General features: G+C 41.6%; 1 protein-coding gene and 1 long non-coding RNA gene across 2 annotated transcripts; one reads left to right on the top strand and one right to left on the bottom strand.

Moving 5' to 3' along the window:
* Positions 1-282: 282 nt before the first annotated feature.
* Commd3 (COMM domain containing 3) lies at positions 283-4030 on the bottom strand. Its single transcript, NM_198732.3, has 8 exons — positions 3825-4030; positions 2488-2599; positions 2313-2376; positions 2178-2212; positions 1789-1849; positions 1653-1709; positions 1509-1568; positions 283-644 (listed from the first exon to the last, which is right to left on the bottom strand). The coding sequence occupies exons 1-8, from the start codon at positions 3961-3963 to the stop codon at positions 585-587; spliced, it is 588 nt and encodes a 195-aa protein (NP_942027.1). The 5' UTR covers positions 3964-4030; the 3' UTR covers positions 283-584.
* A 199-nt stretch (positions 4031-4229) lies between these two features.
* On the top strand, positions 4230-4666 carry LOC134482616 (uncharacterized). Its single transcript, XR_010059002.1, has 2 exons — positions 4230-4383; positions 4484-4666. It is a non-coding gene; the product is annotated as an uncharacterized LOC134482616 (long non-coding RNA).
* The last annotated feature ends 14693 nt before the right edge of the window (positions 4667-19359 follow it).

Raw genomic sequence — 19359 nt, 5'->3', positions numbered from 1 at the left:
TCGGCCCCGCCGAACCTGCGCCGAATCAGGCCCGCGGAAACAACAGCGGCCGCCCCGCCCGCTGGCGGCCGGGGAGAGGCGCGCGCGGGTAGCAGCCGAGCTGGCTCCGCGCGCGGGGTCGGGCGGGCCGGGCGCAGGTAACGGGCTGTCCCGGCGGCAAGCACGGCTCCCCGGCACACCTTTCCCGCGGCGCTTAAACCGGGCTAGGGCGGCGTCCCTAGCCAGCGCTGGTCGGATGTGCCTTGCACTCGGTCGTCATTCACACACAAACTCCAAACAGAATACCGCCCTTATTGTGGGAATACCACCTTATTTATTCAGGGTACGATACTTTGATAGGGCTTGAAAGCGTTCAACATAGAAGGAATGCAAGATTAATATTGAAAATTCAAATGCGTAAGAGTTTCCCTCTTAACCATTTCACATGTGTTTAAAAAAAGTGTCAAAACTGATGGCTGGCATAACTTCAAAAGGGAGCTCTTTTTCTACTGAAAATGACATCCAGCTCGCACGATCGAAGGTCCTGCAGGAGACATGGCGCGTCTGGTTTTCCTCTAGGCTCCTGGGTCATCAGCTTCCCCAAGTTACAACTGAGTTGCTCTTTCCAGGCTTTTTGAAGCATCCTTAAGTTTCCCCACCAAATCCTAAAAGATGTATAACTCATGTCACAACTTGGGGATACAAGTAAGGAAGCACCCAACTTTGAAGCAGCTGCATGAAAGAAAGTCGGAAGAACACCTAAGGAGTCTAAGGGATTTTAACCGCTGGCAAATCACTTTCAAAAGAAGCGCTTCTCCTACAGGATCTTGTCTTCCAATCAGCTATTCAAGTTCTAATTAAAAGAGAATTTCTAACAGATTTTTTTTTTTTTTTTGCGCAGAGAATATCTAAATCATGTCTCAACTTCTCTAAGGAAGGTTATTCACACATTTTCTAATTGTTTAAAGTTTTACTTATATTTACTCTGAAATGACTACAGATGTCTTTGAAACATTCAATTTCATCCAAATTTTTAGGGATGCTCTTCATTTTACTTAATTGGTAAGAAATTCGTTGTCATATCCATCAATCAACGGGGAGTTTAATTTCTTCAGGTTTACACTGACGGTATTAACAGTTTTACGAGCTTATGTGTACTTTCCCTCTATAGGTAATTTTTTTTTGCTTAAAGCTTTGAAAGTTTAATTTGTGAAAGGCATTTTTAAATCCGTGCTCTCACTCTTGCTCAGGTTTATTGAATCAGATGCATGATGAAATGAAGTGTGCTGAGTTTGAACATTAAAAAGTCATTTTAAATTACAGAAACCAGCAAATACAGGCTACTGGAGACCTTACTAAATTACTTTTAAAAGTGAAGTCCATGTTAAATGTCTGTTTTCCATTCTCCCTTTGCCATTAAATCCTGAACCAACCTTCATTATCTGATGATGGGAAGATTATATTTTAAAGTTTCCATAGCAGTTTTCAAACCCCCATTAAAAGGAGCGTTAAAGCTCCTAATACTGTACCTGTAACTGCTCCATGCTGCAGCTAAAACTAATCTCTGGGTAGGATTGGGAATCAGCGTTCTATGGAAGAAAAAACATGTTTATTTATAGAAAGGAAATTAAAAATTTATTACACATAATTTTTAGACAAAAATCTATACATACCTCTACGTTTAAGGTCACTAAATATCCAGGTCGACACATCTTATGAAGTTGGTTGGTCTAAAACAACACAAAACAACAGTCTTTAACCTAAAGGAAGCCCCTCAAATCCCTCTACAGAAGAGCTTGTTATCTTTACCTTTATCTGATATTCCAATCGCCAGGAAACATCAGTTATATGAGGGAGAGCTCTACCTATACTGAAAGACAATGGTGATTTTGTTGTATCCACAGAAAAACCTTCAATATCTATCTACTCAATGGTGTCTCTCTTAATTGGTCACTGTGAACTTAAGGATTGTTGACCTTCATCTTCAAGTGCAAAAGTAAAAACAGCCTACTAAGACTATGCCAGGCTCCACTTTTAAGAAAACACTAGCTTAAGTTCAATTGTTCCCTTGCCCCATGGCCCTTTATTTTGGGTCAGGATGCCAAACTTTTTGGCCCTGTTTTGTTTCCCATCAATACACTCCATTCATTACCCACAAGTGAAAAGTGCCCCAGCTTGACACCTAATACAGTACCTACCTTCCCAGTAGGATTTCTAGAGAATTCTTATTATTCTGGAGAAGGGGAAAGAAAAGGAAAGAAAACACATTTTTGCAAACAGCAGGAAAAAAAAGGAGGGGCTAATTGTTAATTTAAAAGTTTAAAGTAAGTAACCTGATACTCCGTGCAAAACAGTTCTATTCGCTCTCGGTCAAATTTACAGTCTTCTAAATAAGTGCTGGAGGGGTTGGGGAAATAAACCGAGGTTTAGTCTCTATCTTTAAAAACGGAAATTACAATCACAAAGATACCATTTAAAAGTAAATGGGTATTTAAATAAAGCCTGTACCTTAGAGTAGACTTGTCAACTCGGTGCTTTCCTGCCTCCAGTATGTAAGTTGCAGCTGCCCCATGACAATGCTTTAAAACCACTGGGTCGATATGTTTCAAGTCTGGGTGATCTAAAATAAAGTAATTGCTAAAGATTACAAATTCTTTAGACCCCTGTTCCTAAGAGGAATATTTTAGTTTTGGTAAAACTACCCTTTTAGAAAATATAACAAAAATTCAATTGTAAATGGATGAGAGGAACAAGGTCAATTGCAAAACAATAAAGAGAATAGATCAATAATCTGCTGTCAATCTCTTTTCAATTATCTTCTTTTATTTCGTCTTAATATTTAAAAAAAACTCAAAGGGAGTAGTGGTTGCTGGGTGGACTGAAAAGCAAAGGAGAAACTGAAGGTAGTTTACACAGTGTAAAATTCAAAATGAACAACTTTCAAAAGATGACATTTTAGAGTAATTGGCTCCGTGAACATAAATACATCAAGGAAACTTGACAGGAGGGCATACATTAGCATGCACAACAGAAATGTCAAAACCTCATTAGTATCTTCAAGTCCCTCCACCCCTACACACACAGCTCCCAGGTGGTGGTTACTATTTTTCTTTTTTCTTTTGGCTTGAAGAATAGCTTCCACTTTCATACTTTTTGTCCAAGTGTCTAGTATGACTAGAGGGACGGGGGACCCAAGGAGTTCTGGAATGTGTTGATGGACTTGAGGAAATTATCTAGAAGTGATTTGTCTTAAAGTATGCTCTTAATCCATTATGACAACTGCATTCTGCGACCAGCCGTTTAAAAGTCTCTCTTCCTGGTAACCGCCGCAGAACAAAACATTATGAAGGTTCTGGGCTTAACACACTGACCGCCTGTGCTGGAGTGATCACAGGATCCGGAGGTGTTGTCTAGGTTGGAAAATGTCAGTGCTATTTGACCCAGCCGTTACTTCGGAAACAGCCCCCTTTCAACCCCCTCTAGCCCAGCCGGGGGAGGCTGAATCATAGGACCTCCCCAGTTGAAGTCCAAATGTCAAAACAGCCGCAGCCTCCAAGGAGGCTGAAAACCCCACACATTTAGGCCACAAACAAGAGTTGAACGCGGCTTTACAAAGGAACAAAGAGACGGGCAGGAAAACCAGGCCAGGAGCGTGGAGCTGGCCGCGTGTAGGTGCCCTGCGGGGGCACAGCGGCACTCAGGGCCCACTCGGGTCCCCACAGTCCGGCCGAGAGCTGGGCGAAGCCCGGGGACTTGCCCGGGCCGGAGCTATGCCCAAGGCGCCGGGCTGGCGGCTCTGCCCGGCGCCCCTCCGCCCAGGCCGCGGCGGCGGGCGAGCCGCTTACCTAGCGCGGCCTCGTCCGCCTGGGCGTCCAGCAGGCTCTGGAAAGCCGCCCGGAGGAGAAGCGCGAAGGCGCTGGAGTCAAAGGAACCGGGATCCGCCAGCGTCTGGATGCCTCTCTGTACATACTCGGAGAGCTCCATTGTGAGCGCGCCGTGACCTTCGACATGCGCACCACGTGACTCGGGACGCGCGCCCAGCTGATCGGGCGCGCGCACCCGCCGCTGGGCGGCTCGGGGAGGTTCGGCAACGGCTCGGGACGGTTCGGGGAGGTTCGGGCGGTGGCTCGGGGAGGTTCGGGAGGGTTCGGGGGGAAGCTCGGGCGGCGGCTGGGCCTCTCGCTTCAGCCGCCCTGCCGGCCTCGGTCGGGACGCTGCGGCCTTTCCTTCGGTCTCTGAGTAGCTGGCCTCGGCCGCGGCGGCCGCAGATGCCCATTGGACCGGCTTGGCGCTCACCTGGGGCCGCACCAGCTCTGTCCCCACCCGGCCTGGTGCCCGGAGGCGCGGGAATCCGGCCGCCGCGAGTGTGGCTAAAAGCTGGGCTTCGGGACAGCGGGAGACTCAGTGCGTGTATTAACTCGCCAGCCTGACCCACAGCGCTGCCCTTTTGTGAGACTGAGGACATCTTAAATACACAAGTTTTACCTTGTCTTTGTCACTTCAGGAATATGGCAAAAGATTTCTGCGTGGTGTGCACGAGACACAGGCATAAAGAACGCGTGTGCGCGCTCCCGGTACTTAACAATTGGGAGATTAATAAATTATTCATGAACGTATTTGACAGGATTATTAAAAATTTTTATGCTGCTGTGAATAAATACCTTTCGAAAGCATTCTGTCATATAAATTTTGTGCTCCTAAACTTACTACGTGCGTGGCGTTAATTGCTCAATAGAGTCTTCGTAAATATATACGAGATACTTATCTGAAGTACGGTTAGGAATGGCAAGATCTTTAGTGTAAATGAAATACTTTTTCAGATACTCATAACTTCAAAGACAAAATCCTGTATAAAGTTTAACTTCCTCCTTTTTTTTCTACGAAGTTGGTTTAGGAGAACAAGAATAGTTCTTTGTTAAGAAAACCGCGAAGTAAGATACATTAGGCTTTTTTTTTTAATTAAAAGAGTTTGAAAACTAAAAAAAAAAAAAAATTCCAGTTTTGGAAAGGAGAAAGCGGCCATAGAACAAGAGTTGTCTTTTACTCTCCCAGGGCAATGACAGTTTCAACTTGAAACACTTTTGTCTTTCCTAATTTAAGTGTTTATTTGTGGGGGGGAAAGGTTGTTACTAGTGAATAAAGTCAGTATGTCAGTATGTCACGTTGTCACATCGGACAGTACCCCACTTCACAGTAACAGGACGCAGATGGAATGCTTTAGCGTCTAACAAGTTGAATAGCGCTGCTCAGCCAAGCTTTGAAAAAGCCCGTGCAGTCCCCTTTCTAGGTGAGAACTCACCAGCATGAAAGGCTTAGAAGTATCCCTAGGGTTTTCAAGGAACAAGTACCTATTAATTATGCCCTCTTTCCCCCTCCCTAATTCTCTGCTGCTTTTTTAACCCTCCCCCCACCCAAGACAGTTGAAAAACTTCAAGATACTTGATTTGCACAGGGATTATTTTACAGGGAAGATCCGTGTATATGTTAATATTAACAACACTGAAACATCCTCTTTGTGATATAATTTATGACCACTGAGTGTTACCATGCTAATGGAATTTGAGTTGATAGCTCTGATCATAGTTTACTATGAAAAATGAAAAGATAAATGTGTGAGCCCAGGCTTTTCAAAAGGCTGTTCAGAAGAGAATAGTGAGCAAATGGTCGTGAGTTTGTGGGCATAAAAGCTAGGCAGCTCACAATGCTCACTTCCCCTCATAGTCCTCACATTCTGCATGCCCGTGTGTCAGTATTTACAGGGCACTTGTCTTTTCTGTCTAAATATATTCATGGGATAGGCCCGAGTAATGGCTACATTTCTAGCTCTCCCGAAACATTTAAACCATGATTTTTTTCATGCTAAAAATTAGTTTGTCTTACAATAGGTAATTTTTCCTTTTTTCGCTTTGGTGAGTATTTATTTCATTTAATGAACATATGTGCCTTGGATCAGCCCTTGCAAAACATGATTATTAAACGACATGCTGTAGACTTCCTTGGTCACAGTCATGAAATCCACACATTTTATATTGTTAGAAAAACTGGACAGCATTCTGAAAGTGAGCAAGTAAGTACTTAAACATTTTTTGCTTCCATGGCAGAAATTAGTCTTGAAACTCCATTCAACTTTACAAAGTTTTGCAGACTCAAAGCCAATAGACTCTATATGACCTCAAAGGACATTTTCAAAGAAGAGTTTGGGGAGCAGAAAAAGAACAATACTCAAGCATCTTCATGCCAACATGTGCCTTGCCTTTATTGTTACAAATATTGAAGTACCAGGTACTGGTAAGTTTGTTTTACTTTTTAGGAACCTAGAAGTTATTTCAAGAACTAAAAAGTATCCTTTAAAACAATGTTTTAGAGTTTCTGAGTACACCGAATCCTTTGAACAGGCTGTTTTAACATCTTAATGATGGCTACTGCATTGCCATTGCAAAGACAACTGGCCAGGACTTCAGTACGATTCCTGTGGTCAGCCTTCCCCCATGGCCTTATTCCTGCATTATGTCAGCTTTATGAATTAGAAACCATTTTTAGGTAAGCAAGTACTTTTTGCTTTTGTGCAGAGAAAGCCGAGAGAAGGTGTTTCTTTAAAGAGTCCATTGGACATCTGTGGGCAGAAAATCAAACCAATATGCATCAATGTCTGTAAGATATCTACAGGTTTGATAAAGAGGATAGTAAGGATCTGTTTGGCTCCTGCCCATCAAACTACCTGCTCATCCTCTATGGCTAGAGAAGATGACAACAGGTACCCAAAGGCTACCCATACAACAGAAACCATTTTGCTTATTACTCCCAATATGGTTTCTTTGATAATTATAATAAGCTCTTGAAAAAAATTCTCTAATGAAAATAGAATTTATTGTTTTTTTTTAAACCATCCTTACCACAACTGGACAGTTGGAAAGAATATTTAACCGAGTTATACATTACCTTTGGAGATTTTAGGTCAAAAGCTATTTCTAAAATTTATAGGTCCTACCCACATATGCATTTATTGTATTAAGTGTCTAACTTGGTAAGGCACAGTAGGACTAGGGATTTTAATGGTCAGGCTTGTACCCTCAAGGCTATAGAGTTCCAGTGATCTGAGTGTTAAAAGGAGATAGTAAAGCTTCCCCCCCAACCACCACCCCAGTTAAATATAAAAGGAAATCTCAACTTCTAAAATGCTCATTGCTACAATAATTACTTAAATGTATATAACAATTTTCTCAATAAGCTAGATATAGTCTAGCTTAGTCTGTAAGTGTGGATTTGAGAACAAAATTCAAATTCAGTTCAATGGAGTCAGAGTCACTATGGGAGGGAAAGTGAGACCTGATATAGCCCAAAGAAACTAGGTCCTGGAAGTGGAAACCCGTGATAAAATGTTCTCTGAAAAGCTCAGAAAAGCCATCACTATGGTTTTGCACAAGCATTTTGGGTTTTTCTCCTTGAAATTTTAATTTAAGATATTGAAATTAAATAGTAAATGGCTCCATTTTCATTTAAATACAATTTTCACCATTTCGTACCATTTTCTCCTTTTAAATGAGTACACATAAAGTATAAAAACTTCAAAATTGAACAATAAGGAAAGTTAAATAGCTTAGATCCAAGATTCCAAAAGGCCAAATTATGCTGCCGAAAGATTCTTTTTCTTTTAAAGGAAACATCTCAAGGCCTGTCCTAAAGGAAGGGCGCTAATTTCATGAAAACTTTGTAAATAGAGAATTCTATAGTCAAGATAGTGACAAGAAATCTTTGGCGTGTCTGAAGTGAAATGTGAGAGCTACCATCACTGGTACCTTGCCATGGTTGTGTTAACTGCCAAGGTGAGAGCAAGGCGACTATAAAACTGAAGGGACATGCATGAACATCAAGTTATATTTGTTTCTTTGTTCCTTTGTTTTTCAAGATAGGGTTTTTGTCTGTGTATCCCTGGCTGCCCTGGATTCACTTTGTAGATGAGGCTGGCCTCAAACTTGCAAAGATCTGCCTGCCTCTGCCTCCTGAGGGCTGAGATTAAAGGCCTGTACCACCAGGAGCAAGGGCATGTTACTTATTTTCAGTGTCAAGTCTTTGTAACCAATCGCTCTAGAAAATCAGCAACCTCTTTTAGACAAATTCCCTGCACATTAGTAAATAATTTCTTCCCTTTAGGGCTGCAGGGTAACACCAGAATGAAGGTGTCCGAGTGTTTGCTTTGCAGCAAAGTAGTTAAGTTAGAAGGGAATGTCTGAGTCACATGTGCCAAAGTTACGAGAGACGAATGAGGAAATGTTTTGTGAGAAGGAAACGGGAATGTACTACTGTCATTTGTCAATAGACAAAGGCAGACTTCTGGGAAGAAACAGAGCATCCTAACATCATCCAGTGACAAAAGAATGAGCTGAATTCTGGTTTTTGGAATTTCAACACTGATCGAAAACACTAATGTGTCCTCAAAGTCATCAAGCGGCCTAGGTGACTTCAACTTTTCTTTTTTAAAAATAGATGGTTAAAAGGAAGTTTACCCTTGAAACAACATTTTTACCTCCATCACCAGTGAATAGCTGTGACAGTCAGGAGATGGTCAGTCATCTAGCAAATTCTATTAAATAGATTAAATAGACAATGAATACAGGTCCTCAATTGCAGGGCTCCCCCACCCCCTCTCTGTTAGAGTTATAAAGATCACACCTTCAGCGTCCAAGGGCATTGATTTGGTGTCAGTTCGAATGACCCACGGTTCAGCTGAAAAAGGGTAAAAAGGAAGCTCAGACCTGTGGAGACAAGTTCATGCTGACGGATGTATCAAATTCCTTCTGTGTACAGCCTGTCCGTTACATTGTTAGGATATTTTTAAGGAGAGAGAGAAAGGAAGAAAGAGAAATTAAAAGCAAGAATGAAGGTGTAGCAGGGAAGAAAAGCCTTATCCTTTACCAGGAGAAAAATCAAAGAGGCTGCTTCCTTTTTTTTTTCACATGTGTTCAGTTCAAGACTTCCTTAGCTGTACTAGTTCCAACAGGGCACCATGGTAGCATCCCAGGCAGACTGGGCGGGCCAGCTTCCATGTGCTCCACCACTCTACCACAGTAGGGGCTATCTGCTCGAGTCTCCTCCCTCTTGGCTTCTAGACTTAGAACTGATTCTAACTCTATTTTCTCGGGCTTCAGAAATTGTAATTTTGGTCAGACCCATGAGTTCTAGCAAATGCGTGCACACACACACACACACACACACACACACACACACACACACACACACACGGACTATGCCAGGTAATATAATTGCCTGTGACAATAATTTTTAAAGTTTGTATTTTGAGGGCTTGCTTTTCATACATTAAAATTAAGCAATTTTAATGTATGAATACCCTCCGTTTATTTTAATCAAAGGACATTGACGTTCAAAGGACAGATGAAAACAAAACTAAAAGGAGAAAAGGGAAAGGAATGTTTTAGAGATTAAAATTCAGATAAAGAGAATCTGCCCTTGCTTATAAACTGCAAGAGTCGTCTATACTCACTTATCAAATGATACATTCCAGCAGGAAAATTACATGTAGAAGGGATGGTTTGAATTAAATGCATTATAAACACTAAACACACTATGTTAAACGTACTTTGAACTCGCTTAAAATAAGCATTTAAACGAAAATCAGATTTTAAAAAGAAATGGAGGGGTGTCGCTTAGCCACAGAGCACTGGTGTGGTGTGTAGAAGGTCCTAGATTCAATCCCTCACACAGCCACACACAAACCCATGGAAATGTAAATGATTTTTAAAGAGCTTAGCAAAGAAAGGTCTAGAAAGAAAGGCTCATTTGTTTGCTTTCGGAATAGATGGGAGATGTATTAATGAGCATGATTTGGTGGGGTGTAAGATTCAGAAATGGAAGCCGCAAGCACGTAGAGCTCAGCCTTCCAGGAAACCATGACCAGGGATGGATTTGACCCTGAGAGCCATCAGCGATTAACTTGGCTACCATATCTTCAAATTCATTTGTATCAAATTTGTTGAGGCCCGCTCCTCTGTTTTTTCAAGCCAAACTTCTTTGAGATGTGGATCTTCAGGCACAAGAGAACTTGAACTTGGCTCTACGTAGAGCCTCCATCACAAGTTCCTTGTTCCTCAGCTGATGTAGATGGACTTGACCTCACCAAGGGTTCCGAGGTGCTTTCGAGCAACATGTTGTCTATGTTACCCAGGAGCTGATGTTGGCAGTAGATACAAGTTTTATAATGTTTTGAAATACATTTATAATTTAAAATAATATTGGTTTAGAATTTAACATTTTATTTATGATTGTTGATGAATTTTCAACCAAATACATATTCTATTTCTTCCTTCAAAAGGAAACATAGACTTGAAACAATTGTATAAACAATTCAGCCCCAAAAAAGGATTTGGGGAAACCTTAGTAGTTCCATTTTCTGACATTGCTTGCATAGATAGAATTTTTCTGAACAATATTTTCATCCTTAGACTAACTTAAAAAGAAGCATTTGTTGTTGACTGTTGAGAAAGGGAGTACCATGAAAAGGATACAACTTTCCTACTGTTTCTTCCCATGAACTCAATTCTTCCTCTTTGTTTCATTTGCTTAAGGTTCAAAATACAATGTCCTAACTTTTTTCAAATGTTATATTCCAAATCAGAATTATTTTCTTTGTGTTCCTGGGGATTTATCCAGGGCCATGTACATGCTAAGTAAATGCATCCCCAAACCCAGGCTAGAATTCTTTCTACGAGTGTTTTCATCTGTATTTTAAGGAAAGGGATTGGGTTGAGGCAAATCTTACAAAATCTTTTCTTTTTCCTTCTTTTTCCTGGAGCTGGGGTCACACAGAGGGGCCTTGCAAGCTGGGTAAGTGCCCTGCCACTTAGCTATTTCGACGGGCCCATAAAATCTTTTTAATGTAATAAACTACCAAGAAAATATAGTTTAACTGTTAACTAGAGTGAAACGAGGAATTGTATTATGTAGTCAATTTAGTCCATGAAATTAGAAACTTGGCCCTCTATTACCAGTATTTATGTAATTACTTGACTCCTCAAGTTTTTCAGTATGTGTGTGTACTGATAGAAATAGGTCGTGTTATTTGGAGTTCTTTAAATTAATCAGAAAAATTACAATTTAAATTTTATTTATAGCTCTCTATAAAATACAGGTCAAGAAATACAAAACTCAGAGAATCACATGGATAGAAACGTATGGGAGGGGAGTAAATCCCAAACACTCTAAATTTTCATGAGCTTTTCTTTACTTTTTTAAAAACCAGTGAATTATATTTATTTTTTGAGACAGTCTTTCTCGTGTAGTCCTAAGTATAATATATAAGGATACATGCATGATATATGATATATAAAATATATATAAGCCTAAGTATAAAATATAAATAAATGTATTTCTTAAATAGCATAAAAAATTATTGGTTTTTCTAAAATAATAATATCGTAATACAGTTATTTGTGGGTAGAAAAGAAAATGAGGAGTGGTTTTATGAGACCACAGGTACCAATGAAAGAAACGTGCTTTGGTTCATAAATTTCTTTATACGCTATCCATTCTCCTTTACAAAATTGGGCCAGGGAGACATGGGTTCAATTCCCACCATTCACATGGTGGTTCACAATCATTTACGGCTCCAGTTTCAGAGGACTCAGTGGCCTCTTCTGACCTTGTTACGCATCAGGCATGCATGGGGTGCCCATACACACAACGGGCAGAACACTCAAACTCATTAAATAAAAAAAGATAAATCTACATAAAAATCCTTAAATAAGTCTTTCTCTTAGTAGCTTGCATTAGGCATATTGGGAAACACTGACTTTTTGATTTCTCAGTTAACTGAGATAACTGAACTCAGATAACTGAAGGAAAAATGTATTACGCATATATTTTTATAGTTAGTAAAAGTTACCTTAGATTGTTTTGATAACAAAAAGGACGTAAATAAATATGAGATATAATTTTTGTGAGGCATTTTATCCAATGATTAAAGGGAATCATCAAACTGGCACTGTTACATTAATTTACATGTCATTTTTTATTCTTTATCTCTAAGTTGCTATGATCAATATTTGTCTGTTTATAGAGATGGTGGCATTTAATGTTTAAGCTGAGTCATAATAATGGTCTGTTAAGTTAAAATCAAGAGCAACTATAGGAAAGCAGTCATTTCGAGAGCAAACATCCTGCCACGAAAGGAGAGTGGGGTGGGGCATGTGTCATAAGTAACAGACTCAAATATTTACCTCCGCCACAAGTGTCTGTCCACTGGCATAGTTTAAAGACAAGGTAATTGTATTTGCTTAAGCCTTTTCTCTTAGTTCCCTTTATTAAAATTTTAGAAAATAGTATTCAATCTTGATCAGGTTTAAGCATACAGTATCAATACGATTCCTATGGTGGTTTGTAGGAAAAGCCAGAGTGTGTGGGAGTAGTATAGCTCTCTGCTTTTCTTTCTGTCCACTTAATTCTCAGCGATAATGGGTTTGAGACTAATTATACCAATAAATGCTTAGGCCGTAAGCTTCAGCTTGTTCTCTGACTTGTTCTTATTATCTCTTTTACTCTCACCTGGGTTCGGCTACGTGGCTGGTCTCCTCTCCTTCTTACATCTGCCTCCTTAGCGAATCTCTGGAGTTCCTGACTATATTCCAGAATTCTCTCTCAACCTGACAGATGTCCCACCTCCTATTTCCTGTCTCTGCTCATTGGTCATAAGCTTTTTTATTGACAGATGATGTTTATAAGAGATTCTCTCTACAGAGAGGGGGCTCAGTGGTTCTAAGAGCAGTGTCTGCTCTTCCAGAAGACCTGGGATCTGATTCCCATCACCAGCATGGGTGCTCACAACTTTCTGTAACCCCAGTTCCAGGGTATCTTAGAGTTTCCATTGCTGAGAAGAGACGCCATGACAGAGACAGTCCTTTTTCCCCATCTTTATTAAATTGGGTGTTTCTTATTTATATTTCAATTGTTATTCCCTTTCCCGGTTTCTAGGCCAACATCCCCCTAACCCCTCCCCTTCTGTATGGGTGTTCCCCTCCCCATCCTCCCCCCATTACCACCGTCCCCCCAACAATCACGTTCACTGGGGGTTCAGTCTTAGCAGGACCCAGGGCTTCCCCTTCCACTGGTGCTCTTACTAGGATATTCATTGCTATCTATGAGGTCAGAGTCCAGGGTCAGCCCATGTATAGTCTTTAGGTAGTGGCTTAGTCCTGGAAGCTCTGGTTGCTTGGCATTGTTGTTCATATGGGGTCTCAAGCCCCTTCAGCTCTTCCAGTTCTTTCTCTGATTCCTTCAATGGGGGTCCTGTTCTCAGTTCAGTGGTTTGTTGCTGGCATTCGCCTCTGTATTTGCTGTATTCTGGCTGTGTCTCTCAGGAGAGATCTACATCCGGTTCCTGTCAGCCTGCACCTCTTTGCTTCATCCATCTTATCTAGTTTGGTGGTTGTATATGTATGGGCCACACATTGGGCAGGCTCTGAATGGGCGTTCCTTCAGTCTCTGTTCTAAACTTTGCCTCCCTATCCCCTCCTAAGGGTATTCTTGTTCCCCTTTTAAAGAAAGAGTGAAGCATCTGCATTTTGGTCATCCTTCTTGAGTTTCGTGTGTTCTGTGCATCTTGGGTAATTCGAGCATTTGGGCTAATAGCCACTTACCAATGAGTGCATACCATGTGTGGTTTTCTGTGATTGGGTTACCTCACTCAGCATGATATTTTCCAGTTCCATCCATTTGCCTATGAATTTCATAAAGTCGTTGTTTTTGATAGCTGAGTAATATTCCATTGTGTAGATGTACCAATTTTCTGTATCCATTTCTCTGTTGAAGGGCATCTGGGTTCTTTCCAGCTTCTGGCTATTATAAATAAGGCTGCTATGAACATAGTGGAGCACGTGTCTTTGTTGTATGTTGGAGCATCTTTTGGGTATATGCCCAAGAGAGGTATAGCTGGGTCCTCAGGTAGTGCAATGTCCAATTTTCTGAAGAACCTCCAGACTGATTTCCAGAATGGTTGTACCAGCCGAGACAATTCTTATAAGGACAACGTTTAATTGGGGCTGGTTTGCAGGTTCAGAGGTTCAGTCCGTTATCATCATGGTGGGAAGCATGGTATCATTTAGGCAGACACGGTGCTAGAGAAGGAGCTGAGAGTTCTACCTCTTGATCAGAAGGCAGTCAAGGGGAAACTGGCATCCTCAGGTAGCTAGGAGGAAGCTCTCAAAGCCCACCCCCACAGTGACACACTTCCTCCAACAAGGCCACACCTACTCCAACAACCACCACCTAATAGGGCCACTCTCTGGACCAAGCATATTCAAACCATCACACAGGGGATTCAATTCCAGAAGAGCTAGGACTACTCAGAGAAACCCTGTCTTGAATCAATCAATCAATTAAATTAAAATTGAAGGAAGATGTTCCAACTCACCTTGGGATGTCTCTACCAAATCCCTACCTTCGGGATTCAGGGAATCCTGCAGAAGAGAAGGCAGAGTGTAAGAACCGCGGAGGACAGAAGACACCAAGAAAACAAGGTGTTCTAAACCAGCATGATCAAAACTGAAGTCACAGAGACTGAGGCAGCCTGCACAGGGACCGCAGGGGTCTGCATCAGGCCCTCCCTCTGCTTATGGTATGACTTCCAGTTTAGTGTTTTTACGATATTCCTGAGTGTCTAAACAACCAGGTCTCTTGTTTCTTGTGCCTTTCTTGGACTTTCTTCCTTCTGTTTGTTTGTTTTGTTCAATCCCACTGTGTTAGTTTTTTTGTTTTATTTTATTATATTTTATCTTATTATTATCCCTTTGAAACCTTGAAGTGGGAATTTCTGCTTCCGTTGGAGACTCGGTTGTGTCGTGGGATGTTTTTCTGGAGTCTGAAGCAGGCACGTGAGAGGATGTTTTGTTGTGAACAGACACGTGGTGTTTTTCGGGAAGCTGCCTGGTGACCTTTTGCCTGAGCGGACTCTTGAGAGGACACGTGATACTTGGAAAGGGTATTTGTATAATCAATCCACAGACAGGGACGCTGCTCTGGCATTGGTTCGCCTTGCCCGGTCTTCTTTGTGCTTCGCTGACCTCGCTTTCTTCTCCCACCGTCTCTTGTTACTTTGTAGAGAGAAAAGCACCGAAGAACTTCTGGTGGTGTTCTGGCTGCTTCTCACTGCTTCAGCAGACTCCTGCTGATTGATGATCGCGGAGTCTTCTGGATCGAGCCATTACTGCGGATTCTTGTTTGGTGTTTTGCTAGAGGACCGGACTATAGATAACAAATATTGGAATCGCTCCAGGGAAACTACTTCTAAACAGATCCACACCCCCTTGTCCTCTTAACCACCTTTCTGCCCTACATTTGGTTAGTGGGCTAGAAGGGATGTTGAAGAATTTGGGAACCCTTATTAAAGTAGGATTTGAAAAGTGTAAGTCTATAAAACCTGTTTCTTTCTAATGGGAGACAGAAAAGGAGTGACTCTAGGTGGGAAAGGAAATGGGAAGGAACTAGAAGGAGTTGAGGTAAGGGAAACTATAATCAGGATATATTATGTAAGAAGAAAAGCTACTTCTAATAAAAGGGAATTTTTTACATAAGAAAAAAAGAAAAGCTATTCCGTAGAATTGGTGTTAAAATTTCGGACAGTTTTACTTATGACAAATATTTTAATTAAAAAATGTTTATTAGGGGGCTGAAGAGATGGTTCAATGGTTAAGAGCATTGACTAATCTTCCAGACGTCCCGAGTTCAATGCCCCCACATGGTGGCTCACAGCCATCTACAATGGGATCAGATGCCTCTACAACCAGCCAGCTGTATATGCAGAGAGTTCATATGAATACATATTTAAAGATGTTTATTATTAGTGTGTGAGAACACAGATGATATATGTGGAGCGGTTCTCTTTCTCCACTTTTATGTGGATTCTGGTGCTTGCATTCAGGTGGCAAGGCTCGTACTACTGAGCCATCTGCTGGAATTTTAGAATCACGTTCATTTATTGTTTTTATTTGAGTGGGGAATGCTTACGTACGTGTCGTGTGTAGATACAACCCACTGGTGCGCATTCTCTCCTTCCACCGTGTGGAAGCCAGGACATATGCAAATGAGGAATGCACATGACAAATATGGATTGACGGAGGTGAAACTCCCTAATTCCCCATTCTTTCTTTTTTTTTTTTTAAGTAAATCTTCTTTTTTTTTTTCTTTTTTTTTTTCTTTTTCAGAGCTGGGGACCGAACCCAGGCAAGTGCTCTACCGCTGAGCTAAATCCCCAACCCCCTAATTCCCCATTCTTAACATCGGAAACAGGAAAATGAGAAAGTGGCCAATACAGCTTTATGCGTTCTAATGCCTCCCCCTTCTGAGTGAAAGCAGCTATCAGCTTTTGTTAATGATAACTGAATGATTATTCAGTGGTTTAATACTAAGGGAAATATTAAGGTTTAAGTGGTGGTTTTCAGTGTTAGGGCTTATGTGCAGTTCTAGGGAGAATGTCGTTTTTCTAATTACAATCAGTTATAGCAAAATTTATCAAGAAGAGATATTTATTACCTTTCAGAGGGATAATTAGACTTTCGAGGGATTATTGTTTGGTAAGTTGTTTATTTGGTTGTTTTTGAGACAGGGTTTCTCTGTGTAGCTGTGGCTGTCCTGGAACTCACTCTGTAGACCAGGCTTGTCTCAAACTCACAGAGATCCTCCTGCCTCTGCCTCCCAAGTGCTAGGAGACACCACCAAGCACAACAAGTCATACTCTTTTAGCAGGAAGGTTTTCCTAGCTGTCTTTTCAAGTTTATTTTCTGTAGGTAGCGGAAAATCGTCACAGTTACACAGATAAGCACCGGTTCTCCTCACCCTCAGCCGAAGGTAAGGGGATTGAGTCAACAGTGGAAAAGATGGCTACTTTCTACCTCACTGTCAGAATAAAGAACCCTTCCTGAGGGGGAGAGCCTGGCAAGTAATAGACGGCTGTGGGGACCGCTAAATGACTGAAGAGGCGGAGAGAATGAGGAACGAAGGAAACTGTCGAACCCGCATACCCACTGGTTCTTCTTTTATGACTCCGAGCTACAGATATTTTCTCTGCAGCTCACTTTCCCCAAGCATACCAAGGAGACGGCAAAGACATTGTTTTCACAGGCTCTTGAAGAGCATTCTGAAACAATGTATTCATAGCAGTATCAATCGAAAGGCGGAATTCTGTATCGGTGAATTCTCATTGTACCTGCATGGACTGCTTCTCAGTTAAGTTCATAGCAGTTGAGCATGTGATTGACCATTTGCGGATTCCAAGCCCCCGGTTAGAAACTAAAATAAAAACCGTGGTGGCTTGGTGTCTGGTATTCCTTTCATGAACTCAAAAAAAGAGAAACTTCTACTGGTCTTATAATAAAAGTAATCATGAGATATCCTCCAAGGGCTTTTGTTTGTTTGTTTGGTTGGTTTTTGGAGACAAGGTTTCTCTTTGTGGCCCTGGCTGTCCTGAAACCTGCTCTGTAGACCAGGCTAGACTTGAACTCAGAAATTCGCCTACTTCTGCCTCCTGAGTGCTGGGATTAAAGGCGTGCACCACCTGTACCTGGTTCCCCCAAGGTTTTTGTTTTTGTTTTTGTTTTTTTGTTTGTTTGTTTGTTTGTTTTTCTCTTTTTCTTTTTTTCCGGAGCTGGGGACCGAACCAAGCCCTCTACCACTGAGCTAAATCCCCAACCTCTCCTCCAAGGTTTAATGATAATAATTTTCCTCCTTTCCTACTTTTGATACCATCCTCCCTGCAACTCCTAGGAGTCACAGAGTCCACAGTGCCGTCAGGTCATCAGTAAATCCCGGCCTCTAAAGCGCTTCTAGTTTTTACTCCAGAGTTTTAAAAAAATTTTTTAGTATTATTTTAAAAGTGTGTGTGTGTGTGTGTGTGTGTGTGTGTGTGTGTGTGTGTGTGTGTTGTAGATCCGAGGCATTGAATCTCCCTGGAACTGAAATTACAGGTAGGTATTAGATCTTCCATATGAACGTGGGTCCTCTCCAAGAGCAGAATGCGCTCTTAACCACAGAACATCTCTCCAGCCCCTCCAGGCTTTCCTGAAATAATTATTTTGGTTAGTGTCCCTTAGAAAGTCTGGGAGAGAGCAGGTGGGTAAAAGTTCTTATTGTCATGTTAGGTGGTTTGAGTTTAAGTCCTGAAACCTACATGTTATGAGGGACGAGTCAGCTGACTTGCATGTGTACAAGTGAGTGCGCGCGCGCGCACACACACAACGTAAATAAATGTGCTTTGTTATTCTTAAGTCTCAGGGAGAAAAATTAAGATACATTCCTATTCTCCTTAGCATGGTTTCTTAGCTAATTTCAAAGAGTAGTTCTCACCTTTTTCACTGAGTGATCTGTAAATTGTCGTCCCTTTTAATGGACTTGAAATATCTTCTACAAAGACTCCCATGCTCCACAAGGCACTAAGAAAAAAATTCATGGTTGACAACCATGAGAACTCTCATGCAGTGTGGACTGAAGAACACGGTGTTGGGGATGTGGAGGCTGAAGCTCTATGACCCCACAATGTGGACCAGCTCACTGAGCTCAGGCAAAGGAGTGCAGTAAGGCCAGCATGCTACACTGGCTACACTGGCTACACTCACTACACTCCTACACTCCTACACTTGCTACACTCAGGGTTGAGTTTCCCACATCTAACACACTTCCCAGCTCCCTTTTGTAGGTGCCATAACTCACACACCTGTGGACCCGAAGAACCAATGAATGACTCTGCCCATCGAAGCTTCACCATTTCCACAGCATCACACAGTAGGGAAGGCTTCTGTGTCTGTCTCCTTTCTATTACCCCACACAGAGTATATTCCACTCTCTGTTTCTATTCATCACCCATAAACATATGGATTAATTCCAGTTTTTCAACAATTATGAATAAAGGTGCATGGGCTGATTTTTCTGGGAGGGATGTTTTTCTTTTGTTGAAATAGATTCAAATGTGGAATTGCTAGTGTATGTGAGGGGCACACACCTGACTTTATAGAGAGCTGCCGACGTTTCCATAGTGGCCAGGCCACACCATTTCCACCGTCAGTGTGTGGTAGTGAGTGGAAGGCCACTCACATGTCCTTCCATGCATGGCTTTAAGACTTCACATGTCCTTCCGTATGTGGCTTTAAGACTTCTTGCCTCCTCTCTTTCTTCTCTTTTCTAGACAGAATTCTGCTAGGTTGCCTGTTTTAATAGCTGTAGAGTGGCATGTTCTACTATTAGGAATTTAATGTGCTTTTCCCCAGTGCCTAGTAATGAGCCTCTTTTCTGTGTGCTGTTTGCAATGCATGGTCTTTATTAGTGAAAGCATATTCAAGTCTTTGGTCTTTACACTGGGCCACTTGTATTATTGAATTGTGGGTG

Source organism: Rattus norvegicus, chromosome 17 (genome assembly GCF_036323735.1).
Source record: "Rattus norvegicus strain BN/NHsdMcwi chromosome 17, GRCr8, whole genome shotgun sequence".
NCBI classification, from domain to species: Eukaryota; Metazoa; Chordata; class Mammalia; order Rodentia; family Muridae; genus Rattus; species Rattus norvegicus.
The sequence above is the reverse complement of the archived record's forward strand: the minus strand, read 5'-3'. Positions and strand labels throughout refer to the sequence as shown.